This window comes from Aotus nancymaae, unplaced genomic scaffold, assembly GCF_030222135.1.
Source record: "Aotus nancymaae isolate 86718 unplaced genomic scaffold, 86718_ANA_hifiasm-v0.15.2.pri h1tg000033l, whole genome shotgun sequence".
Lineage (NCBI taxonomy): Eukaryota > Metazoa > Chordata > Mammalia > Primates > Aotidae > Aotus > Aotus nancymaae.
Window position 1 is genome coordinate 46,979,711 of NW_026988447.1, and position 26,292 is coordinate 47,006,002.

At 35.4% G+C, this 26,292-nt stretch overlaps 2 protein-coding genes and 1 long non-coding RNA gene across 4 annotated transcripts in view; 1 reads left to right on the forward strand and 2 right to left on the reverse strand.

Annotated features, from left to right (window-relative positions):
- LOC135277796 (uncharacterized) overlaps positions 1-1,824 on the reverse strand; it is a 77,166-nt gene extending 75,342 nt beyond the window's left edge. The window contains exon 1 of the long non-coding RNA XR_010345393.1: positions 569-1,824. This is a non-coding gene — a long non-coding RNA (uncharacterized LOC135277796). The remainder of the gene's footprint in view (positions 1-568) is intronic.
- Positions 1,825-1,924: 100 nt separating this feature from the next.
- Positions 1,925-5,632, forward strand: CUNH4orf3 (chromosome unknown C4orf3 homolog). The gene is made up of 2 exons (XM_012472992.3): positions 1,925-2,275; positions 3,875-5,632. Coding segments are annotated over exons 1-2 (201 nt in total). The 5' UTR covers positions 1,925-2,075; the 3' UTR covers positions 3,876-5,632.
- Positions 5,633-7,204: 1,572 nt separating this feature from the next.
- The window catches only part of USP53 (ubiquitin specific peptidase 53), a 70,291-nt gene continuing 51,203 nt past the window's right edge, over positions 7,205-26,292 (reverse strand). For both annotated transcript variants that reach the window (XM_012472989.2, XM_064383915.1), the window contains 4 exons: positions 25,309-26,047; positions 23,513-23,589; positions 11,623-11,716; positions 7,205-10,388 (listed from right to left, as the gene is read on the reverse strand). In XM_012472989.2, the coding sequence (XP_012328412.2) occupies positions 9,512-10,388; positions 11,623-11,716; positions 23,513-23,589; positions 25,309-26,047 (1,787 nt within the window). In that variant the 3' untranslated portion in view covers positions 7,205-9,511. The remainder of the gene's footprint in view (positions 10,389-11,622; positions 11,717-23,512; positions 23,590-25,308; positions 26,048-26,292) is intronic.

Consider the following 26,292-nt stretch of genomic DNA (forward strand, 5'->3'; position numbering starts at 1 on the left):
AGTCCCTGGTACATAGTTTTCACTTGAACATGTGAAGTAGAAAAGTTCAAGGTGACTGGACAAGTGCAGAGGTATTGTATGACTGACGGTGAACCTGGATTTCAGTACAGTACTTTTTAAAATTTAAATTGTTTTGAAAATGGCAAATGCCAACTGAGCAAGGTGGCTCATGCCTATAATCCCAGCACTTTAGGAAGTTGAGGCAGAAGGCTCACCTGAGGTCAGTAGTTCGGGACCAGCTACAACACACTCTAAACTCATTTCTGTAATGTGGAATAATCAACAATCAGTGGGGTAAAGTCGGAAATAGAATCTTTCAACTGAATTTGGTTTAAATAATCCCACCTTATTTGCATTAATTACTCTTCCAAGTCTGACAGTCACTCCTGACTCAAGATCAGACCATACTATCAACATCTCCTCATGATAAGCATGTGATTCTGTGCCAAAGACAAGTTTAAAAAACCATTTCAAGACCTGTTCAGTTTATGTCATGCTTCTTCAATATTAATAATTACAAAAAATTTTTATCAATCCTACTTCAATAACTAGGAGTAATTCATCTTACCTTGTCAGCAAGAAGAAGGCTTCCATCTCTGGTAGGAGCAACTGTTGACTTGCCTTTTCCTAATTTTTATAAAGATTCAATGGCATTTAAGCCCAGGGTCTTCTTGTCTACTACCATCAGACAATCTGAATCACAGCACATAATCTAATTAATTCTCAAGTAACGGCCCTCTCATCCCAGAATCTACAAAGCATTTTTCTTTGAAGAAACAGATGGTGGCATTTTTCTTTAAAGGTTATATACTATCTTTGTCGCTAAATCGTGGCAATTGATTTGGTGGCAAAATGGAGCAGGGTTAGGAAGCTATGGACCAGCTTTAAGAATGCTGGATTTGGAGTTAACTTTAGGCTTTATAATTTTTTGAGTAACCTTAGACAATTCACTCCTTTTGTGTCTCATTTTCTAATTCTATAAAATGGAGTACTACCCGCTTCAAAGAGGTTTTGTGACGATTTAATGACTTTCTGTAAAAATACAATTACAGAGTCTTATCTTCATTTCGTATGCACCAAGAGAACCACTTGTATGTCTGGGTGAGCATATTTTATGAAAAATTCAGGATTCATATTGTGACAAGAAACTGGACCCACCAGGTAAAATCCAGGCAATATGGGTCATTTTCTTCCTGCGAGCATTATATGCTTGCTGAGGCTCACACTCAAACTGAAATAACTTTTGATTCTCCTCTGTGGCGCAGACTAGAGTGCAGTAGTGCGGTCTCGGCTCACTGCAGCCTCCAAGTCCTGCGTTCAAGCGATTCTCCGGCCTCAGCCTTCCGAGTAGCTGGGATTACAGGCGCCCGCCACCACGCCCTTTTTTTTTTTTTTTCCTAGTAGAGACAGGGTTTCAGCATGTTGGCCAGGCTAGTCTCGAACTCCTGGCCTCAGGTGATCTGCCCGCCTCCGTTTCCAAAGTGCTGGAATTACAGGCGGCGCCGCCGGGTTATTCTTAAACTCACTCCCATTAAGTACTTGCAAAATGCTCACATGCTGCTCTCTGGCCCGTTTAGAAACTCAAGCCCGTGAGTAGGACGTCCACTTCATTAGTGCTGTTTCACATATTAAGTGTAAAATGCTAGACACGGTACAAAATCCTCCAGAGGGGGCCTTCCTAACACGTTAGCATAAGGATTCCTTGGGCAGTTCCAGAGGGGAGTCCATCACTTGACAGGAACGGGCCTTTCAGTGGGAGGAGAGTGTATTTCTTCCAGCAAAACCTGAATAACCAGCTTTCAGCCTGGGACGCCGCGAGGTAGAAGTGGGCGGGCCCATCAATATAGCGTCCGGGCTGAGGCCGCACTTCAGGCCGGTCGTCACGTAGACTGCGGAAAGCCGAGCCTGACGCCTGCGCGCTGGGATGGGTAGGCTCAGAAGGCATTCCGGAAGCTGGGGCGCGGCGGACTGCGCGGGCGGTGGGACTCCTCTTAGTTTCCGGTGCGGCGAACACCTAAGTCCTGGAACCGAGGCATTTTCAGGTTCTAGGGTTGTTACGAAGCTGCAGGAGCGAGATGGAGGTGGACGCACCGGGTGGTGATGGTCGAGACGGTCCCCGGGAGCGGCGAGGCCAGAGCGAGGCAGGGAGGCAGAACCTTGATGTGCAGCCTCAGTCCGGGGCAAACGGGCTTCCTAAATACTCCTACTGGTTGGACCTCTGGCTCTTCATCCTTTTCGATGCGGTGGTATTTCTCTTCGTGTATTTTTTGCCATGGTGAGTATCTTGAATGCAGAATTGGAGTGGTAAGGAGCTTAGAGATCCCTTGCCCTATTTTGGGCGGGGAGGAAACTGAATTCCAGAGGGTTTGTATACGTCCAAGATCACACAGCTGGTGAGTGGCTCAGTCGGGTGGGTGGGGGAGGAGGACTAGAAGTGAAATGTCCTTCCTTGGCACGTCCATGGGAGTCTCCAAAGAAGTGTGGAGAAAACTTGGCGTCATATTTTCTCATGATTTGGAATGGAACCAGATAGGCTTGAGTTCCTGCAGCACCATGAAGCAACCGGAGAAGTTATTTCGCTTTTTGGAGCTTTATTTTTTCATCAGTCATTTGGGGCCGGTAGTCACCAGGTCATAGGGGTGTAGCGAAGACTGAGATCGTAGTGATTTGCGTGTTGCCTGGCAGTTGTAACTACTCAACGAAAGCTATTGTTACTATACAGCTGTTTGACCATGAGCAGACCACGCAGCTGTCTCAAACTTAACATGTCCAAAACTGAACTCTTAACAGCTTCTTACCCAAATTTACTTGCCTTTCAGTGTTCTCATTTCAGTAAAGGCCAACTTTATCCAACGTTACCTCCCAGAAACCCGAGACGCTTTTGCCTTTTTATTACACACATCCACATATCCTAAAACACCAAGTCACAAAATTCTGTGGAGTTCACTTGTAAAACCCATGCTCTCCATTTTCGTTGCTACTCACTCTGAAAAGACAATTCTGGCAGAGGGTAAAGGAAAGGAACTTAGAGAATAGGGCAGAGGAAGGAGATACCAAATGGAGATGGTGATAAGGAGAAGCAGTGAGATGAAAGAGGGCGCCCATGGGAGAAAAGCAGTGTAGCCCATCTAGACAGCTCTATTGGACTTTGGAATTGATTGTTCACTCACTGTAAGTTAACTCATTAGTCACCATGAGTTACTTCTGAAATTCTCACTTGATAGGCAGTCACTTCTGCCCAACCCCCATCCCCCATCCCTGTATTTTCACAAAGATTTGGGTGTCTTAGGCCTCATTGTATGATTACTTGGTGTAGTAAGAGAAGACAGGGCGAAGCACAATGGCTCACGCCTATAGTCCCAGCTACTTGGGAGGCTGAAACAGGAGGATTGCTTGAGTTGGGGAGGTCGAGGTGTCAGTGAGCTGTGAATGCGCCACTATGCTCCAGTCTGGGTGAAAAGGAAAACCCTGTCTCCAACAAAGTGGGGGGCAGGGGGCAGGAGGTGCAGAGGGATGAATGGGGAGGATGGCTAAAGGGATAGGGATTTTTATAAAATTCTCTGTCAAACCATTTGTAAAGGGAGTTTCACTCTCCCTCCCTATTTTGGTGGAGACTGATCTCAAATACTGTGGTGGTGGTGGTGGTGGTGGTGGTGGTGGTGGTGGTGTGTGTGTGTGTGTGTTTATGACCTGAGTTTTCAGCTCTGGATAGAAAATGGAGGCCTTACCTGAAATGTTCCAGGCTTTTTTTAAATCAATATGTAAATCATTTAGGAATAGACAAGTGATGAAAACAAAATTTTCTGAAGTAGGCATAAAGTGTTAAACTGGGAAGATAAAGCAAATATTGCTGACAAATACTTGCTTTTTACAGACTCATTTGGTGATACCTATATTAAGAAGTTCGTTCTTGAGTGAATTCTGAAATGGCTACAAACGTCTTGAATAAAGAAGACGGGACTCTCAACAGAAGAATTTCAAATCTCCAAGGGACCCTTCCTTTCATTTTACACTTTGTTACTAATTTGCAGAACTCTATTAAATTGGTAGGATTTCACCCATTCCTCACTAAGTTGTTAAAATTAAACCCTTTGGTTCATGTTTAAAAACTTTTCAAACATCCGATGGCTTTACAGGGGCTGAATAGAAAAACATTTGTACTTAAAGGTTTTGTGTATTCATTAAGAAATATAGTAATGTCTTTCTTTTAATGTTTTAAGAGTTGTTCAGGATTTAATATGATGCAAGTAATATGGCGACTCATAAGCGAAGGTTTATATGAATTCAAAAGTAAATTATTCAAAAGCAGGGAAAGATTTTGAGAGAGGGAACAAAGTATTCTTAGATTGCACAGAGGCTGTATTAAAATAAGATAAACGGAAAATGTAGGCCCCCGGTGTATTTACTGGCTCTAAGTTCCAGTTTAAATTTTTAGGTTTCGTTGGACTCTGTTTTGAAAAGGTAGGTTATGGGCAACAGGTTGATACAGTCAGAAAAAATAGGTAATATGAAAGTATTGGAAAGCTAGCACACATGCCCTTTACCTGGGTATCTCCCCCTTTTTTCCTTTTAAACTCTTGAGCCTCCTAGAATTAAGGATTATGTGTTTCAAACCTGTTTTTTATTAGTGTTGCATTAAGTATGCTTGTGGCCAAAACATTTATTTTTATAATGTCTGTGACTTGCTTAAATATTTCAGCAAAGTCAGCATATTTATTCATTAAACAAATATTTTAGCCAGGAACTAAATAGACACAGCAGTGAACAAAACAAAAAGGGATTCTTGACTTCATGGAGCTTACATTATTGTTATTTAAATCTAAATGTTATAAAACAAGAATTTACATTCAAGGGTTGATCAGCTGGTATTTAATCAAAAAGGCCACAATCCCATAGCAGCTACTCTAAGCTGTAGTAACTAATAGAAAATGTTGGCTGGGTGCAGTGGCTCACACCTATAATCCCAGCACTTTGGGAGGCCAAGGGCAGTTGACCACTTGAGGTCAAGAGTTTGAGACCAGCCTGGCCAACCTGGTGAAACCCTGTTTCTACTAAAAAATACAAAAAAATTAGCCGGGCCTGTTGGCGCACACCTGTAGCCCCAACTACTCGGGAGGGTGAGGCACGAGAATTTCTTGAAGGTGGGAGGTGGAGGTTGCAGTGAGCCAAGATGGGGCCCTGCACTCAAGTCTGGGCAACAGAGTGAGACCCTGTCTCAAAAAGAAAATATTTCTGTTACCCCTAAAGGCTTTACATGAGGAATGGTAGAAGTGGGCTCTTGTTGAAATTACTTGCATTCAGTATATGCAAACTGTCTTAAATATTTTGGGGATATTTCCCTCCCTTTTAAACAGGGTATAAGATCTGGTAAATTCTCTGTGTATCTTCCTACCTTTCAGAAAAGTCTGGAATTGATTTTGGAGATTTTTAATTGCCTGATGCTGACTATAAAGTTAGCAGTTACGCCTTCAGGGTTTTGTTGCATCAACCTAAAGAGAACCATTTATGGAAGATATGGTTTAAACAGCTATAGGAACACAGAACTGGGATTTTTCACTGAGTACCAAATCAATTGTATGAACTGTTTCTGCACTGCTTGCTAATAGTTTTGTCTAATAAATGTTTACTTATATAGCTGGTTTTATTGTAACAAACAACTGGTGGTGAGATTGTGAGGTGATTAACATGTTTGTGTGTGTGTGTATGTGTGTGTTTCTCACATAGTTTACTGTTAGGTCACACACAGACTTCTGATCATAATTCATATTATCTTTTTGAGCCTAAAATCAGCCAACTACCACAACTATCAGATATTCTGAAAATTTCTGGTATAGTGAAGATGGAGAGATCTTGGTGTGAAGGTTAATTTTATATGTCATCTTGATTATCCTAGGAGATGCTCAGATTTCTGGGTTTGTCCATGAGGGTGTTTCTAGAAGAGATTAGCATTTGAATCAGTAGACTGAATAAAAAAGAGCCACCCACTCCACTGTGGGTCGGTGTCATCCAATCCCTTCAGGTCCTGGCTGGAATAAAAAGGCAGAGGAAGGGCAATTCTCTCTTCTCTCTGCTTGAACTGGGACATCCATGTTCTATCCTTGGACATTGGTTCTCCTGATTCTCTGGCTCTCAGACACAAACCAGGGCCCCTGGTTCTCAGACCTTTGAGTTTGGGTTAGAACTACACTGTTAGCTTTCCTGGGCCTACTGTTTGCAGACAGCAGACTGTGGGACTTCTCAGCCTCTATAATCACATGAGCCAATCCCTCAAAATAAATTTCTTTCTATATGTCTATATATATCCTGTTGGTTCTTTTTCTATGGAGAACCCTGACTTAGTAATGTGACATGACTGTAAATGGTATTTTTAAAATGATGGCAGTATGAAGGTTGAATCTTTTCTACAGATGGTAAGAAATTGTACCTACCGTTAAACTGTGCCATTTCAAGTAGTGACTGCTTACGTTGCCCACACTTTGAAGGCTTTTAACAAGTGGATAAATGAGACACCAAGAAAAGTTGCAAACTTGCTAAGATAAGACAAAAAAAAAGACATCAAAAGAAAATCGGTGTGACTACTCTGATAAATTCTTCTGTAAATTTCACACAATTTTATATAAAATGAAATGATTATTTCAGTAGTTCCTTTTGAAATGAATTGGCTTATTAGCAGTTGCAAGGGATAGTTTTTAGGGGGCTTAACTTGAATGTTTTAGGATGTAAAGAGCTGCGTATACTCAGTCCTTAAGTAGCATGGGAGTACATTTGAAGACTTCAGTCTGTGAGCTAAGAATAGTTTTTACATTTTAAATTGATTGGGGGAAAAAAAGACGTTCAGGACATGAAAGATATATGCAATCTGGATTTCAATGTTGACAAAAGTTTTACTGGAAAACATCCATGCCCATTCATTTACATATTGTTTATGGCTGCTTTCACACTACAGAGTCGAGTAGTTGTTAACAGAAATATTATGGTCCACAAGGCCTAAATTATTTTCTATCCTTATAGAAAATTTGCCAACTCCTTTTCTAAGGAGCTGTGCTTTAGACCTTGCTGGAGTTTAACTCTTAGGACCTCCTGTGATAGATATGTTTTATGATCAGAGAAATCCCAAGTACCCTTGACTTAACAAGTCCCATAATAATCCACATTGGGGGAGGGTGACACACAGTTCATGAATGCAAAGAGAAGTCCAATCATATAAACTTAAAAATCAGTTTATCTTAAATTTTTTTTGAATTAGAAGAAACTGATTTCACATGAAAATATAACATTCTGAAGGAAAGTATTTTAAACATAATTGTTGGCTGAATTATTTACAAAGTTATAATAAGCTTATAACCAGATGAAAACATCTGTAAAAATAAATAGGCACCCTAGATGTAAAAATTTTACATGTAATAAAATGTTAGTGTATATATACACACACACACACACACACACACACACATCTGTATTTGGAGTGTTGACTCAACATAAAACTAAATGGTCAGTTTCTAGTTTGTGTAGCAGTACATTACATGATTCAGGAGGTTTCAACGGGACAGTATTTAAAAGAGGCAAAACAACATTTCTATTTGATGTCTACAACTCAACTAAGTTGAAAAGACAAATCTCTGAAACTGCTGTTAAATACAAAAATTAGTTTAAATGTTTCCAATAATACATAGCCAACTCACATCTTAACCAAAGAGAAAAAAAATACACAAACTCTCTGAAAGCTATTAAAAAACTTGAAGCCCATGTTTCTAGTATTTCACAATGTTATAAAAGCAGTAATTAAAAACATTGGTATATCAAATACAAGTTTACAAACTTTACATTATTTACAAACTCTCCATACTAAAAAATGATGTTAAAAATAAGCTTTCTTAAAAGATAAAATTTGGCATTCAAGTATTTCTAACGAGACTATAAAGTAATTATCACTCACTATTATGGTTAGAAAAGGCTAGTAAAAACTATAGGTCGAAGATAAAATTTGCCCAAGACTTGGTAACTGGGTGAAGTTGGACTTTTATAAGCAATTATTTTCTGTTTAACAGTATTCACATTATTTACAGAATTTTAGAATGTTTTAACAAGATTTATGGAATCAGTCAAGTTGCTAAATTTACTAGTTTATTGAATTACGAGGTTTATCCATTTAGGAATGTAAAGAAAACTAGTTCTGCTTCTCAGTTATCTGGAGTGAACATAAAACTATTCTAAACCTCAATTAGTTTACCAGCATAGTACAAAATAAATTAACTAATGAAATAAGGCAAAGTAACTTACTTTTACTCATAAGTTACCATTATAATAAAAATTCCTTTAATTTTCAAAGCCCTCTTCATGAAAAGTACTTGGGGTAAAATTACTATTTGTTCAGAGTAGAACAAAAGAGAAGGCTACTCTAATTAAATATTCATTAAAATTAAACTCTATATGTGAAAGGCAGAAATTTAATCTGGAAACCCTGATAGATTTTCAAATTCAAATAAAATGGGTTGACAACCTATAAGCAGGTAATATTATAGCAAAGACAATGTAGGCAGTTACTATGACATTCCCAGTAAGAGGAGGCCCTACATTAATTCCTAACACTGGTGGTTAGCAGCCCAAAGTAAACCAAACCAAAATAAAGACCTTTCACATTTCATATAAAATTAGTAAAAAAGTAATGAGATAAATAAATATACTAAAGTTTAAGTATTTTAACTTAAATGGCTAAAGTAATATTTATGAATACCTGTAATAGTCAAAGGCCTAATTTGTCTTAACTAGATACTCTGAAGACAAAAGTTCTAGGAGCAAAATTCCATCTGATCCTGAAGATTTACAAATTGTTAATCATTAAGGCATTTTTTTCCAAATGCTATTAAATTCATAAGTCATTTTTTTAAAGACACTTAAAGGGATCATATGCAGTAGACTATCATAGAAGTCAAAAGCAAATGGGTGAAGCCCTTTTCTGGTTACCCATTAGAAAGTGCTTCATAAAGCAAATAATTCTTTGACAAAAAAGTACCAAGCTATGTATCACCTGGTACTTCTCAATTAGCATAGTTTATAATCTCCACACGTGAATACTGGTTAGTTTAATACTTGCAGGTCTACTGGTCACAAAATAGAGGGACAAATTTAATTTTTATTCAAATATGGAAAATGAATTATTACATCTCCCTAATTTTCTGTTTTTCACGGCATGCCAAGACTATTCAAAGGCAATGTCTAAAATATCTAATAAATTGATCATAAAATTATATATGTGTATACACATACACAAACACACACACATGTACATGTATAGTGATTAACAACTTTGAAAATACCACGGGCTTTAATTTTATGTATCACTAGGTTTGGTCAGTAGGTTCCTATTATATTTAAATGGCCTCTGAGAAGTAAAAGTTGGTGTCAATTTTACCAATTACCTATTAGAATGTATTCTAGATTTGCATCTTTGTTCAGAAGGACAGCTTGAACCAAGACCATTATGTAACACAGGTCCTAGCCCTTTTACACTCTAAGATAGTGAATTATTACAAAAGCCACTGCTTTCTGGAAAAGAGAGCTTGGGCCTCTGATGGTATTTCAATCTATATGTATCTGTCATGCAGCTATCAACTGAAAAATAGGTAGTTAATGAAACTGTCTCATTTGAACAGGTAGAAATAGAGTCTAGTTCTGGTTGGCAAAAGGCATCAACAACGGCACCTGAGTTTGCCTGAAAATCATTAGCTGAGGAGTTGGACGGGCAGTTTGGTGTGTTGCCAACACGTTCTCTCACTTGAAATGTTTCTTCATGTCTTTCATCGTTCATATGTTTACTCAATTCTAAACTTGGTTCTGAAGCTGTACTTAAACTGTGCTTCGGAAAATGAGAAGTAGCTTTAAACACCTCTGTAAGTTTGACATCAGGTGTAGATTCACTTTTCTCTGACTGTGGCACACTGGTTATAGCATGTTTCTTTGGTGGCAAAGGGGGTGGTGGATTCTGGCAAAAAAGTTTTGGCATCTGACACCCATCAGATCTGCAGGCTGACTGACTTATACATTCTGTGGATAGAGAGTCCTCAGAGTAACATTGATCCATATTTTGCTGCTGGATGAGAGAAGCAGTGTCTGGCTTTAACCCAACAGTTCTTAGGTGTGAAGACCATAATAAAGATGGTTCATTTCTGTTCACTCTCTTCCTAGAAGCAGAGTTATCATCAGCACAAAAAGGCAAACCTGTTCTCTCAGAATTTTCAATATTAAGCCACTCAGAAAATTTGCATTCATTTGGTTTTTCAAGTTTCTGTTCTTCTGACTGGTGGATATGTTCTCTTGTATTATGGTCCTTGGGTATTTGTAGACTGGATGAAGGAAATAACTTTCCATTGGTTTCACGTATATGTGATCTGGAATATGAAAATAAAAACAAAGCTAGAACACCCTATGCAAATATGTGAAACTAAGAGAAAATAAACATGTTGAAGAAAAAAACATATTGATTTTCCCCAAATACAGTTTATATTATTTTTATAACAAAACCACAAAAATTGAAAGATATTTGCAACCATTAACATTTTCAACTCTCTCCAAATCCAAAATCTTTATGTCAGAATATGTGAGTGTTTACCAGAATCCCATTTCTAATAATTAGAAATGTAATTTTAAAAACTCACTTCAATTGACAACACTAAAATTATATTTATTTGTGACAAAATGTAGAACTTGAGGAAAGTGTTAACAGTTAAACAATACCCTAAAACATCTCCCCGCCAACATTCCGAACTTTAAAGGCAATAGAGGTAGAATATTTAAGTTTTGATATGTAGCAGTATAGTATGCTAATTATTTTATTTTGTTATGGTAGGGGTCTTGCTATGTTGCCTAGGCTGGCTTCAAACTCCTGGCCTCAAGTGATCCTGCTGCCTCAGCCTCCTCAGTAGCTATGATTACAGACATGTGCCACCATGCCACACCCTGCTGTATACTAGTTTAAAATAATGATTACCTGAGGTAGAAATATTTCAATTTTGATATGTAGCAGTATAGTATGCTAATTATTTTATTTTGCTATGGTGGGGGTCTTGCTATGTTGCCTAGGCTGGCTTCAAACTCTTGGCCTCAAGTGATCCTACTGCCTCAGCCTCCTCAGTAGCTATGATTACAGATATGTGCCACCACGCCACACCTTGCTGTATACTAGTTTAAAATAATGATTACCTTTATGTAATAGTTACCTTCTAAGGTAAGGGTAAATGATACTGTATTGCAAATTCTTCTCATATGAATTACATGAATTGAATTAGAATGCAATGGTTAAAGAGAGTTGAGGCTTTGCTAGGTAGATGGAACTACAATCAAATCTCAGCTCAATTGTTTGGTCACATTACTGAATCTAAGCTTCAAATTTTCTTTTGTAAAATACCACCTACCTCATAAGAATGCTGTGAGCATTGAAACAGACAATCAGATACTGTACCTGGTACACTTTCTCCTTAGATCCACATTCTATTAATGATTCCCAATAAGAAAGGCATCCTACTACTATAGACCCATTGCTTTCAAAGTAATAATATATATTTATGCCCTTCTGATAAACAATGTGCCTATAATACATGTATTTAGGGAAAAAATTATGGTTACCTTATCAAATGATTTTTTATTTGTAAATGTGATTCTGGGTGGAACTCATGAGATTTATAGCCTGCTTCCAAGTTCTTGAGTTCTTTTCTAAAGCCTAGGGTGGGGTGGGGTGGGGAGAAGAGATGAGGAAAACAAAATTATTTAAATTATCTTATAGAATTTATTTCATTTATATTTTTATATTTATATAAAGTTTTCTATAAACAGGTAATTCTCTTACAATTAAAAAAAGTGAATTCTTTAAGACAACTCAAAATAACAGTTCTTTTTTGAATACTTTGTACAAAATTTCTTCAATTTATCATCACTTGAGGGTGTCATCAATGACAGAATAGTGCTGTTCCTGCTCGGTCATGCAGATCTGTGTATATGTTTCCCCTATTACATGAGATAAGATCTTTACTGACAAAGCGTTACGGTGAAGAAAACCCACATTTGAAGACTACTGGCTTGGGTTGAAGTTTGGACTCACTAATTATGGGTAGGGAAACAAGCCTCTTAACTTCTTAAAATCTCAGTTTTCATTTATATAATGGGATAATGATAGTCCATTTTACCTACCTCATGGGAATATTAGGAACTTAAACTGAATTAAAATTGGTAGGAGGTTATTATGACAGCATATAAAATATACGACTACTAATTAGCTACCATTTATTGACTGCTTACTCAAGTTGTGAAAAGTGGATATTTCATTTAATCTTTACAATAACCTTATAAAGAACACTATCATCTTGATGTTAGAGATGAGAAAACAGTGGCTTAGAAAGGCTAAGTGACTTACCTAAGGTTATATAACCATATATATCTATATAACCTTGGTTATATATATATCTCTATATATCTATATATCACATATTCTGTGATATATATGCCTATATATATATATAGGCCTATATATATATATATACAGAACTCCATCTGTATGACTCAAAAGTCTGTGCTCTTAACCATGATTCCATATTGCCTCCTTATAATTAATACTTAACTGATACCCTGGTTTTGACATTTAATAGGCACCAAATAGTTTTTGAATTTAATTTTAATGAAGTCTTATGAAAAAATTATACTAATTTACAATGTGACTTTTGTTACTTCCAAGTATCTTCATACTTCTAAGCCTTCTACATAAGATTTCAAATACCAAATTAACCATTTTCTCTCTCTCTTTTTAATTAAAGCTAGCTATTGATTAGGGCCTAAAGGCCAATGTAGCACCACATAACATATAGCAGATCTATTTCCCTCTGAACAACGATTCTAGGAGAATTCACTGGAGAGCCTTTAACAATATTAATGTTCAGAGTAAAGCATTATCTACATTTGGATTTCTCTCTACAAAATATGACCTTAACTAAAACAGCTCTAATAAAAATGACTATTGCCCTCTAAACTTTAATACAACTAAAGGAAATTGATGTCCAGACTACAGATAAAGTAGGCTAAACTGAACAAACAAAACCCTGAAAACTAAAAACTATTTTAAAGGTTAGAGACGAAGAAAAGGGAACTAAGACATTTGGATTTATACAGAAGTTTACCTAAGACTATCTAAGTTTTTTATTCCCCCTTATGGGAAAGCAAGTGCTTTATAGCTGAGGACCTGAAAATCTACAGGGAGCTTTTTCTTTTACTAAGGCACAAGGGGCCTGGGACACCAATATACTGATAGAAGAGTCACAAGCACCAACGTATTGACAAAGCACAAAAGTATCTTTAATTACTTTGTGAACATCGTCATCACCTGCTTATCTTAGAAATGAGAAGTAGGAAATTGTATAAAATTATCTTAGTCATCACCACAATAATGATAGCTACAGTTTATGGAATACCCAATATGTACCAAGTCTTAAGATTATTCTAGTTTAGCAATTCTCGAAGTGTAGCCTTGGACCCCTGGAGGTCCCCAAGACCATTTCAGGGGGTCTATGAAGTCAAACTATTTTCATGATAATATTAAGATGTTATTTTTATTTCTGACTATGATGCCATTTACACTGATGGCACAAAAACAATAATGGATAAAACTGCTGGCATAATTCAAGGCAATAACTACAATGTACTAACTATTTTTCATTGCCATACTCTTGTGCTTTTTTTTTTAAGCCAGTTTCATTTAAAGAATGCTTGAAACAGTAACAATTATTTTATTAATTTGCACATCTTGTTATTATTCTATGTGAGGAAATGGGAAGCATACATAAAGCATTTTTACTGTGGTAATACCAAACATGACAGCTGTTTCAAGAAAAAGCATTTATAGGATTGTTTGAGTTGTCAGCTGAATTTAGCTGGTTTTTCACAGAACACCACTGTCACCTGAAAAGATGACAAACTTTGGTTATTCTGACTTGGGTACTGGCAGACATTTTCTTGAAAATAATGAACCTGTCATTTCATGGAAAACAACTGGCAATATTTATTACTGGTGATAAAATTCAGGCTTTGAAATTAAAGTAAGAATTTTGGAAAATTTGTATCCACCACCATGAGTTTTTCAACTTCCTAATACTTATAAAGACTTTCTGTTAGTATCTATGGTGATACTAACAAAAATAGTTTTTGGAAAGATATTAATGAAATGTATCAACACTTGGAAGCCTGCATAACTTAGCAAACCAGTATTTTTTAAATGACCATACATGAATGTTATAAAATCATGCATGTGTAAAATATCCATTCAAAGTACAAGACAGACTAATGCATTTTAATGTAATGGAGGATGAAAAGTTAAATACTGTGGTTTCAGATTTCACACTGCATTAAAGAAACTACTACTTGGTATTAGTGTAGTGTCAAAAAAGAATATCCACAATTTTTGGAAAGGCTATTAAAATATTACCATTTTCAACTGTATTATCTATATGTAAATGGATGTTCTTAATACATGAAAACATAACAGTCTGAATGCAAAAACAAGAATCCAGCCATCTTATATGAAGCCAGGCATTAACTGAGATTTGAAAGCATAAAACAATGCCATTCATCTCACTAAATATTTGTTTTCAATAGTTAATTTTCATTTGAAAATGTTATTTGTGTTAGCATGTATTGGGTTTATTATTCTCTAAATGAATAAATATTTTTAAAGTTTCAGATTTAGTGCCTAATCTAGCAAATGTTGATAGACATAACCTACAGAAACAAAAGCTCTTTGAGGTCATACATCCTTTAAGATTATAAAGATATCTGAGGCCCAAAAGTTTGAAAACTACTGTTCTAGGTGATAATAGTTGTCTTTTAAAACATCAGTCACAACTGTTCTGTGAAACAATTCCCCTTTTTACACTTGAGGAAACTGAGGCTCAGGGAAGTTAAATCACCTAACCAATATTCTATATATCTGGTAAGTAGGAGCATTTAAACCAATCCAGGGTTCACACCAAAGCTAGTGCTTTTACTACTGTGCTAAGCCATTAATATACAAAGTCATTAAACTAAATCTCCTTCTGATGAAACTAGGCCACTAGTATGAACATCAAATAACATGCTGATGCTCACAGAAGATACCAAAATATATGGCATTAGCATGAACTGTCAATTAATTGTCTACACTTCTGTAACATTTCTAGTAAGTTTTTCTGCATTCTCCTATAGTTTTAGTTGACATTTTCATCTTCTTCATTTATCTCATTTTGCTCTCATTCTCCTGCTTACACTTTACTGTACACCAAATCTATGAACACTGAAAAGAAAACAAATCAAAGTTATTAAAGCAGTAACTTTATTTTTTAAACAATAAGTGTTCTTTATCTTAGATACTTTTTAGGTATTGCCCTATTGGGGAAAAAGAATCTATATTTGATTATGATCAGGCTCTGCAAGTTAAATCTTGGAAGTAATTTCCAAGAAAGAGTCATGTAAGTCATGTAATATATATGAGAATTTAATACCCTCTATGCCAATGTTGCTCATATAATAAATAATAAAACTTAAGATGGTAGAATGAGAGGAACTATAAGTCTGGCATTCATTTAAGATTTAACACTTCCACTAAATTGCAGTAAGCCCTCTGATTATATATGTGCCTTTAAAAAAATTTCCCCAGAAGTTAGCACAGTATCTAGCACACAAAGACATTCAAATGAAGGTCTGCAGAATAAACAACTGCCTCAAAAACACAGTTTTACTTCTTTTAAGTCACCTCTACTCTGCCTATCATGTTCCCAACTCAGTGGTGCAGGACAAGTTAAGTATGAACTGAGACAAATCTTATTTTTCCCTCCCACCTATCTCAAGTCTACAAGCACCATGCTCATAAAACTTTTAAACAGCAGTAAAATTTATCCCAGAGTCTCTCTAGAAGGAATATATTATTTTTCATGCTTAAGAAAAATACTGTGGGTAAACCAGATACTGCCAGAGGCTCAAAAATTTTGCCAAAAATCACTGTGGGTAAACAGGATACTGCCACAGGCTCAAAAACTTTTTCATTCTTTTCAACAGCTATTTTATGATTATAAAGAGGTGTGACAAGTAATAAGATCTCAAAAATAACCTCAATAATTTGTCAATGTTTAAAGCTTAATCTTTAAGTTGAAATTGTAATTTGCTACTCAGTGTGATTTTTAACTTCATGTTTATTTCACTTATTAGCCAATTCATAATTTCAAGTTTAATATTCACAAACAATAAAAAAGTAATTCTTAAATAATTCTTTAATCTTATGAATTACTCATACAATGGGCAGCAGGAGGCAGCAGAGATTTATGAACATGTTTGAAATTTTAATATCACTGCGACAGGCATTCAACCAAGTGGTTTGACTTCAAAATTCCAACTAACTTAAAAATAGATATGTTATTTTTCTCTTCTGCTGACATAGACATCCATGTGTCTTTATGAGGAATTTTGGCTCCAGGTTATTCATGAATCTAAGATAGTCCAATTTTGACACTTGACACAGAAAAAACCCTCAGTATCAAGGCAAGAAACTTTAATAATGCCAATTTTGATTCTGTATGCAAAAAGAAAACCCAAAACATAGTATTCAAGAAATCAAAATATATATTTCATCTGAAAAAAGACCTACGTTTAAATAGATGTGTGTGTGTATCTCTCTCTATATATATATCCATATATCTGTATATCTATATATATCTAGATATATCTATATATATCTAGATATCTATATATAGAGAGAGATACACACACACATCTAGATATATATCTATATAGATATATAGAGAGAGAGATCAATATATAGAGAGAGTTACATATAGAGAGCTATATATGTATAGAGACAGCAATATATAAAAATATACATATATATATATATATATATATATAGAGAGAGAGAGAGAGAGAGAGAGAGAGAGAGAGAGGAGAGAGAGCAATAAAACCAAACTGCTGGCACAATGTAATCTTAACTCTTGTATGAAGAGATTTCAGAATATAATGGTAATACTACATTTACAAACCCTAAACATTCAAGAGCAACAATCTAATCAATAACTGAATTTATAATAAAAATATATTTGAACAAAATCTGAATATTTTAGAAAAGTCAGCAAACTTTAACTAGATAAATATTTATGGCTAAATTTACCATATACTAAAAGGAGTAGAAAGATACTTTAATACGTAATAATCTATACTATCTGAAACCTAAATTTTGGGATTTTACAAAATAAAAAACCAGGAGTCAATAACTTCTTTTCTCACTGGGATTATAATTTAAATGAAAAGCAAATATTGCTAACTTGCTACAAAGTAAATTTCAAACCCAAAAGTTTAATTTTAAAAAAGTACATAGGTAGCTATTTGGTGATGCTGGGTAGGCCAAAGAGAGCAGAGATTATGTGTTACCAGTTTATGAAATTCTTAGAGAAAAAATGTTTAATGTACATAGAAAAAAAATAGGCTGACAAAAGTACTTCTTTCGCTAAATATACTTTCTAATGTATTTATTTTAAATGAACAAACTCTGCAGTTTGCCAAAAACATCTTAGAGTGAATTTTATTTTATTTTATTTTTGAGATGGAGTCTTGCTCTGTCGCCAGGCTGGAGTGCAGTGGCACAATCTCGGCCCACTGCAACCTTCGCCTCCTGGGTTCAAGCAATTCTCCTGCCTCAGCCTCCCAAGTAGCTGGGACTACAGTCATGCGCCACCACACCCAGCTAATTTTTGTATTTTTAGTAGAGACAGGGTTTGTGATCTGCCCACCTCGGCCTCCCGAAGTCCTGGGATTACAGGTGTGAGCCAGCATGCCTGGCCAGAGAAAATTATCAAACTTAAGTATATGTACAAACACTTCTGACAAAATTTTTCATTGACTAATTCTAGGATATAACAACATTAAGAATAGTATATTTCAATTAAGAAAGTGGAGGTACAGACTATTTATATAATAAGAATTAAGGACTTAACAGATTTTTAAACCACTAATCAACTTCTTTAATTCTCATTTGTTACGTCCCAGATCAGGACTCTCAGTATTAACTAATCCTGACTTGTAGGAACAACTGAGATTAAGCCAAGTATTACAGACTTGAAAAGCAAATGACAAAAGTTCTTGAAAGACCTAGTAATTCTTTTGTTATCTGTTATGTATGATCTGTAAATATCTTAACCTACTTTATACTTATCTCAGTAGATAACCATACCTCATGGAGAAAAGAAAGTCAATTAGATATAAACACTTCAACTGTTCTACCTAACACAAATACACATTAATCAGTATCTGCTCCATTTTTCTCTTTTTCATCACAGAAAAGCAGCCATCCTTTTCACTGAAATCCTCTCTCTACCTTATTTCCTTCTGACTCTACCTTCCTCAGGGGTCTTCATTAATTACTGTATTGTTCTATTCTTCATGCCTTTCTCTCCCTCTATACATCATTAGTTCCTTATCTTCTGCAATATGAATACCAAGCATGTCCACTTGAAACAGACAAAACAAAACCCAAACTAAGCACTTACTTTCATTTTCTCCTCTAGGTATGCTGTTCACAGCAAAGGGTTGGAAAGACAGATAAAAATTCATTTTTTTTTTACTTCTCTTGCTTCCTGTTATCCAAACACAAGGTCATAGAGATTCTGATGATCAGAATCACATTGCTCTAAGGACTTTGCAATAGGTTTCCTCAGTTAATATGAAAATGTATGTAATGCACTTAAAGTTTTTTTATTGTGGTAAAATATACATAACAAAATTTACCATTCTAACTATGTTTAATTATACACTTCAGGGGCATTAAGTACATTCATATTGTTGTGCAATCATTAGTCTACTGTAATCTTTCAACTTTTTACTTGGAAATAAATTTTCAAAATTCAGAAAAGTTGAAAGATTTGAAAAATATAAAACATACCTGTATATTATATCCATTCTCCAGATTCAGCTATTATTAACATTTTAACAATAGGGTTTTTTTTCTTTCGGGGCCATTTGAGATTAAGTTACAAACATGGCCCTTTATTTCTAAATACCTCAATTCTACTTCAATCTTGCTTCTACGTCTAATGTTCCTCTAACACTCCTTTTACTATGCCACTAATAACTGCTAAATCGAACTGGCACTTTTTAATCTTTATTCTGCTTAATCTATGGCCACTCTCCCCCTGAAAGATCTACCTTTCTCTGCTTTTCCTGTGATAACCCCATCTCCTATATTTTCTCCTATCTTTCCAGATCCCCTTTCTCATTCCTTTCTACAGTTGCTCCTTCTCTCTAGCTTTAGCTCACTTCTCTACCTCAGCGAAGCCCATGTTCCTTACTTCGTCTATTTTTGCCCTTCAATCTCCAATTTTCCTTTATGATCCTGTTTGTGTCTATGGCATTCAATTCCCATATATGTGAATGGTTATCAAATATATCATCTTTCCTGAGTTCTAGACTTATGTTCCTAACTGCCTAATATGCTGTTTACCTAGATGATAAACTCAACAAATTAAAATATAAACTTGCCATCCTTCCATCTTCAAAATCTGTTCCTTCTTCCTATATTCCCCATTTTGCTAAATGGTAATCTAGTTGTATACAACCCAAGTACATCTATCCCAGCTTCCCTTTCTCTCATTTGGTACCTGTCACAAAAGCTAACTAATTATCCTACCCACATATGCTTATTGTCTCTCAAATCTTTCTTGATATTTGTACTGCCTTTGTTCACGCCCCTTTTCTCTCCTAGGCTATTACAATAGTCATCTAATTTTTCTCCCACTGTCCCAAATTTACCCTTTTCACTACCACCACAGACTTTTCTAAAATGCAAATCACAGCATACCATTCTTGTTCTTTGGTGTCTCTCTGGTTATTTCCTCCCTGATTAAAAAATGGCACAAACTTTCATTATAATTTGGCTTCTATCTATCCATTTGCCATTATCCCATGATTCCATGCATGCACTTCTGCCTTGCATATACCGAACTACTTGTGTTCTTCAAATATGTGATGCTTTCTTCTGACAATGTGTTTTAAACATTTCTTATGTCTTTAATGTAATTTAAGGCATGTGAAATCCCTACACTAGAATTCCATTTTTAAAAGGGGGCTAAAACATTCCAAATGGCATTGTGGCAATTTAAACAATGTTTCCAAATATAACGGCTTTAGGCAGTGTAGAGATGGATTTTTGCAGCAGAATTCCTCATGACATAGGCAGACAAGCCTATATAATATCTCTATTAATGGAATAAAAAAGCATAAATAACAGTGGCATTATTATAGATTTTGGTCCTCTACCATTCAATATATTTGTATAGACTAATATTAAAAATTGACAAAATGTCAAGAAAATATGAAAATAAGAAATTTCTAAGGCTCTTTAACTTCTAAGTCTTTTAGCTATTGATATAAAATGATCCAATAGGTCAATAATGTAAGTGTGCCCTCATTTTATAAATAAGAAATAAGAATGAACGAAGAAAATCATATATAGTCACAGAATTATAATTAACTGTCCCTCATGGGGGGGGGGGAACTCATGCACAGCAAGCTCTTAAGTTGGAAAAAAAATTCCTGTATCACTTTTCCACATATTCTCAGTCTCAGACTGGAGGAAGGGAATACACAATACTACAAGGCACAACACAAACAGATGTTCTCAAGTTAAAGACTGGCTTAGAGAACCATGGTAGGCTTTGAAGTAGGGAAGTTTATGAAATTAGAAATAACTTTAAAATAGTATAATTTATTTAGTTAAATAAACAGTGGGTTACACAAAACTACAATAAGATACCTATTAAAACAGAAAATAGCAAGTGCTAGTGAGGCTATGGAGAGACTGGAGTCCTTATGCACTGCTGGCGGGAATGTAAAATGGTACACCTGCTATAAAAATAGTATAGCAGTTCCTGAAAACATAAACATATAAATACCACAGGACAAAGCAACTGCACTTTTGGGTATATATTCAAAAGACTTTAGGAACTCAAACAGACATTTGCACACTAATATTCATTGCAGCATTATTTACAGTAGCCAAAGGGTAGTGACAACCCACATGTCCACTTACAGATGAATGCATAAACAAGATGTGGTATATAATACAATGGAATGTTAGTCTTAAAAAGGAATGAGATTCTGATACATCTACAACATGGATGAACCTTGAAGTCATCATGCTAAGTGAGATAACCCACACACGAGAGGACAAATATTATATGGTTCCACCTACATGAAGTACCTAAAGTAGTCCAATTCATAGACATGAAAAGTAGAATGGTGATTGCCAAGGACTGGGAGGAGGGGAGAATGAGGAGTTGTTTGATGGGTAGAGAACTTCAGTTTGAGAAGATAAAAAAATTCAGGAGATGTATGGTAATAATGGTTGCACAACAATGTAAATACACTTAATGCCACTGAACTGTACACTTAAAAACAGTTAGAATGGTAAATTTGGTTGTGTATATTTTACCACAAAAAAAGCATGTTTAAGTGCATCACATATACATTCTTTCATATTAAATGAGGAAACCTACTGCAAAGTTCTTACAGCAATGTACTTCTGACCAACAAAATCTCTATGAACTTGTGTTTTTATAACTATCAGGAAGCAAGCATCATTTTGTAACAAGTACTGAACTTGCAGTTATTGTTCAATCTCACTGAGTTTTGCTATGATTTCTGGCCAACCCTTTACTGTTTCCTGTAATACTTGGTTACCAAACTTATCAGATTTTATCAGGCGAAACATTCTAATATGGGAAAGGAAGGTTATTTCCTTAATATAAGTGTTTCCTTCTGATAGTATACCATTTGATGAAAACAAAATAATTTAACATTTAATCACATTCTTTGTCTGCAAACTGACAAATAATCCCCACAAAAGCCTTAAGGATAATAAAGACTAAAAAACTTTAAAATTTGCTGTTCATTGCTCTTTTATATTGTGAAAACTTACATCCCTTCTATTCCTCTGAGTTATAAAAGTTGAAAACATTGTCTTTGATTGCAACATAATAATCCCTTTACTAATCATCTTCCTTGACCTCTCTCCCTCAAATTCTTCAGGTATATATTCCCAATAGCAATCCTGAATCCTGTATACATTCAAATGTCTAACTGTCTTTGCTTCTGGACTATTATGTGCTAACAAATTGCCTATAATAATCCCATATCATTGCATAGTTACTGTTGACAAACTGAACTTTGCCAGAAGGCTGTTTAATTAATTTTTCTATTTGTTCTTAACTACTGTGACAGTCATTAGAGTTGTTCATACATACTTCCATTCAATTCCAAGCACCTATAAAACTGCACTTTTCTACCTTCTTTGAAATCAGGCCTGGTTAGAAGACTAGCTCTGGTCAATGATATGGAAGTGGAAGTGCATGTGTCACTTCTGGTTTGAAGTTTTAAAACTTGGCAGGTGATTCTCCACACTGTATCTTCCTTTACCTCCTCCTCACCTATATCCCCTTAGCCTGGGGTCCTGAGTGACTCCTAAGAAGAGTCTACACTGATCACCTCTGGACTTGTATCATGAGCAAGAAACAAACTTGAGTTAACACCTTGAGATTTTGGAGATACTACCATTGCATAATCTAAAACCTACCTTTACCGATAGAGTTCCTCCTTTTCTCATAGCTTTTCCCATCCTTTAAAAGCCGTCAAGTATGAATGCTCTCAACTTACCTCAATACTCACAAACTTATCAGTAACAGAACCATTCTTACCTTCTTTACTCTTACCTCAGAGAAAAAATGGACCATTCTCTTTTTATGCCTATTTCCCATAGGCATAAAAGGTAGGAGATAAATAAAGTAAGAAACACTAACAGTCCACAGACAAGTTTCTAAACTATCAGAACATGACATTTTTCTTGGCAAATATAGAAATATACCTTCTGTTAAGTAAAAGTAATGTGTTAACAAGCCACCATAGACAGATACTCCTGCCTATTTGAGTCACAAATTCCATTTGTAAGGATCAGCATCAAAAGCAATGTGTTCAAGGGTCCCTAATGTGGACACTTAAAATGCAAACTGCTACTAACAAAAAAAAAAAAAAAAAAAAAAAAAAAATTGAAAGACTTCATCATCTAAATCAAAAGAGGAAGCAATCTAATACTATCTGCAATATCAGAGACATATCAAAACAGCACAGTAAAAAAGGCTGCAAGCTTCAAAAGCAATAGTTATCCAACCAAATAAAAAGTGAGATACAAAGATACAAAACCATTATTAACACTCTGTGAAGCCAATATGGAAAGTATAGCATGCTTTCTTTTGTATGACAATATACATATAAAAAAGAATGCTGATTTCCTTCTTTCCACATTAAAACATATTAACTTAATAAAATTTATTGATATTTTAAGGTTATTTAAAAATAATTTTTATAGTAATATAGGATTTTTTTCTTAGGTACATCATAATAGCAAACAATAAATTACTATGATTTATTTTTTACAGCAACTATTATATTCAAATAAGCTTTTTACCTTCTAAGTGATTTTGGCTCTGAAGGGAGGTACAGTCCCCATGTTCTTTATTTAGGTTGCTTGTCTTAAACTGGTCACTAGAAAATAAAATACACACCAAACACATCAGTTATTATGGACTACCTTAATTTATTCTACAAAAAAAACATTTGTTAAAGAGTTACATGCCATGTACTGTTAAAGAGTTATATGCCATGTGCTGTTAAACACTTATAAACATTCGTTAAAGAGTTATATGCCATGTGCTGTTAAACACATATAAACATTTGTTAAAGAGTTATATGCCATGTGCTGTTCTAGGGCTTAATGTACATTATTTAATATACATCTCACAATACTTAAAAGTAGTTGTTATCTTCATTTTACAATAGAAGATGAAGACAGTAAAAGTTAAATTAATTTGCCTAGTAATTAAAATCTAAGTCTATCTGGTTATAAAGTCCTGATCTTTCTACTATCCTGAGCTACTCCATTCCAAGAAGAATTATAAAATTACCCTGTCAAGTCTTTTTTTTTTTTCTTTTTTGGAGCCTTTTGCCCAGAATGGAGTACAGTAGCCCAAACATGGTTTAACGGTAGCCTTGACCACCTGGACTCAAACAATCCTCCCCCTTCAGCCTCCCAAGTAGCTGGGACCACAGGCACATGGCACCATACCTCATTAACTTTTAAAAATTTTTCTGTAGAGACGATACCTCACCATGTTGCTCAGGCCGATCTGAAAGTCCTAGGCTCAAGCAATCCTCCTGCCTCAGCCTCCCAAAGTGCTATGATTACAGGCATGAGCCACCACACCTGGACCTTTCCTTGTCTTTATTGAAACAAGTATTTTCATAAAACATGGGCAGTTGATTTTTGCACATCTACCTTTTAATAACAAATGTGGTAAAATACCAGCTAATTTCAAACACATTTTAGAAAGATTAAATAGTAATATAATAAATGTATTTAGAATTAATTGAACACAAACTTAGTTATTTGGCTGAATTTTTTAATATTTGCTAAAGAGAAAATATCTCTTCCATGAGACTGAGTTGTGACAGTAAAAAATAGCTTCTGTTCTGAGTTACAAATGTTAAGAGATGAGATTATAAACATCACATAGACTGAAGAATTAAACAACAGACCAGGCGCAGTGGCTTAGGCCTGTAATCCCAGCATTTTTGGGAGATCAAGGCAGGCAGATCACTTGAGGTTGGGAGTTCAAGACCAGTCTGGCCAACATGGCAAAACCCCATCTCTACTAAAAATACAAAAATTAGCCAGGCATGGTAGTGTGTGCCTATAGTCCTAGCTACCTGGGAGGCTGAGGCTGGAGAAACACTTGAACCCAGGAGGCAGGGGTTGCAGTAAGCCGTGATTGCATCACTGCACTCCAGCCTGGACAACAGAGCGAGACTCCTTTCCCCCACCACCCAAAAAAGAATTAAACAACCAACTTTATGACTGAAATGGTATCAATTGAAGTCTGTGCTTTAAAATCAATCAATTGTTGACAGTGATACAACAATGATAATAAACTTCTGTACTTCCCAAATTTTCTAAAAGAGCTGCTATTTTTGGAATAAGGAAATAACTATTAAAAATAGAAATCTAAAATATCAAATAAACTGCAATATCCTAAGTTTCTTTACAGAAACATACTTGTATTTAAGAGAAACAAACTTTTTAAAGCTCTTTAAAACAGCTCATGTTGTTCCAGCCTATTGAATTGACCCCAAGCTTCAAAAATTACTTCATGCGATTAACAGGAAAGAATAGTGATGGGAAAATGATTCACTCAACTTTTACATTACCTGAAGCATACTGTTTCTTTAACACCACTGATCTCTATTATTGTACCATTTCCATCGATAACAGGTGAGTCCAAATTAGTAGATCCATTACTGATGTGATCACTGCTTTCATATCCAGACTCAGTCCTTTGCATTTGCCAATTATCACCATGCACTTTACCCTCTACAAGGCCTTTATTTTTGTCTGCTCCTTTTTCATTAGATTCAAGGGAACTTCTGCTTCCTATTTCCTGCTTCATTTCATCTTCATATATGGTCATTAAACATTTTTGCTTCGGATTCTCTTTCGGCCAATTACTAAAACTTTGATCCTTGCTACATTTAGGTTTGTTACTAATATTTGGTTTGTGTCTTGGACTATGCTGTCTTTTTTCACTTTCACTAAAAATACTATCAACATTTAATGTTTCTCTCATAGGTTTCCAACCTCGGTTCCGGCTTTTACTGCTGCTATTACAGCTGTTTCCTCTATCCCTAGAATCTTGGCTGCTGTCTGTATCATATCCAGTGCCACTGTCATTCTTAACTTTGCCAGTTATTTTCTCTCCTGGAGCAAGAATCTGGGATTTACTTGAACTTATTATTTGTGCAGAAGCTCGACTCTGAGGTGCAACTCGGTCATGTTTATATGATCCTTTTCCTTGACTATGATATAGATGTGGATTCCCATATTGCCTAAAACCATTTGGGGCAGGAGGTGATCCAGACTTGAAATGTGAAAGGTCTTCATCAACTAAATCTTAAAAAAAAAAAAAAAGTTAAAGATACACATGAATTACTCCTCAGAGCTACCTTTTAGTCACAAGGCAAAAACACCTGTTAGAAATAAAATGTTAAATAGTTTTAGGTAAATAGTAATTAAAACTACATTATATCACATACTGCTTTGAAATTTAAAAGTGCTTTTCCAGTCCTTATGTATGCTTAATGAGGGGTATTTATAAAAGAAACAAACTTTAAAAAATGATCTCTAAGGTAGATCAT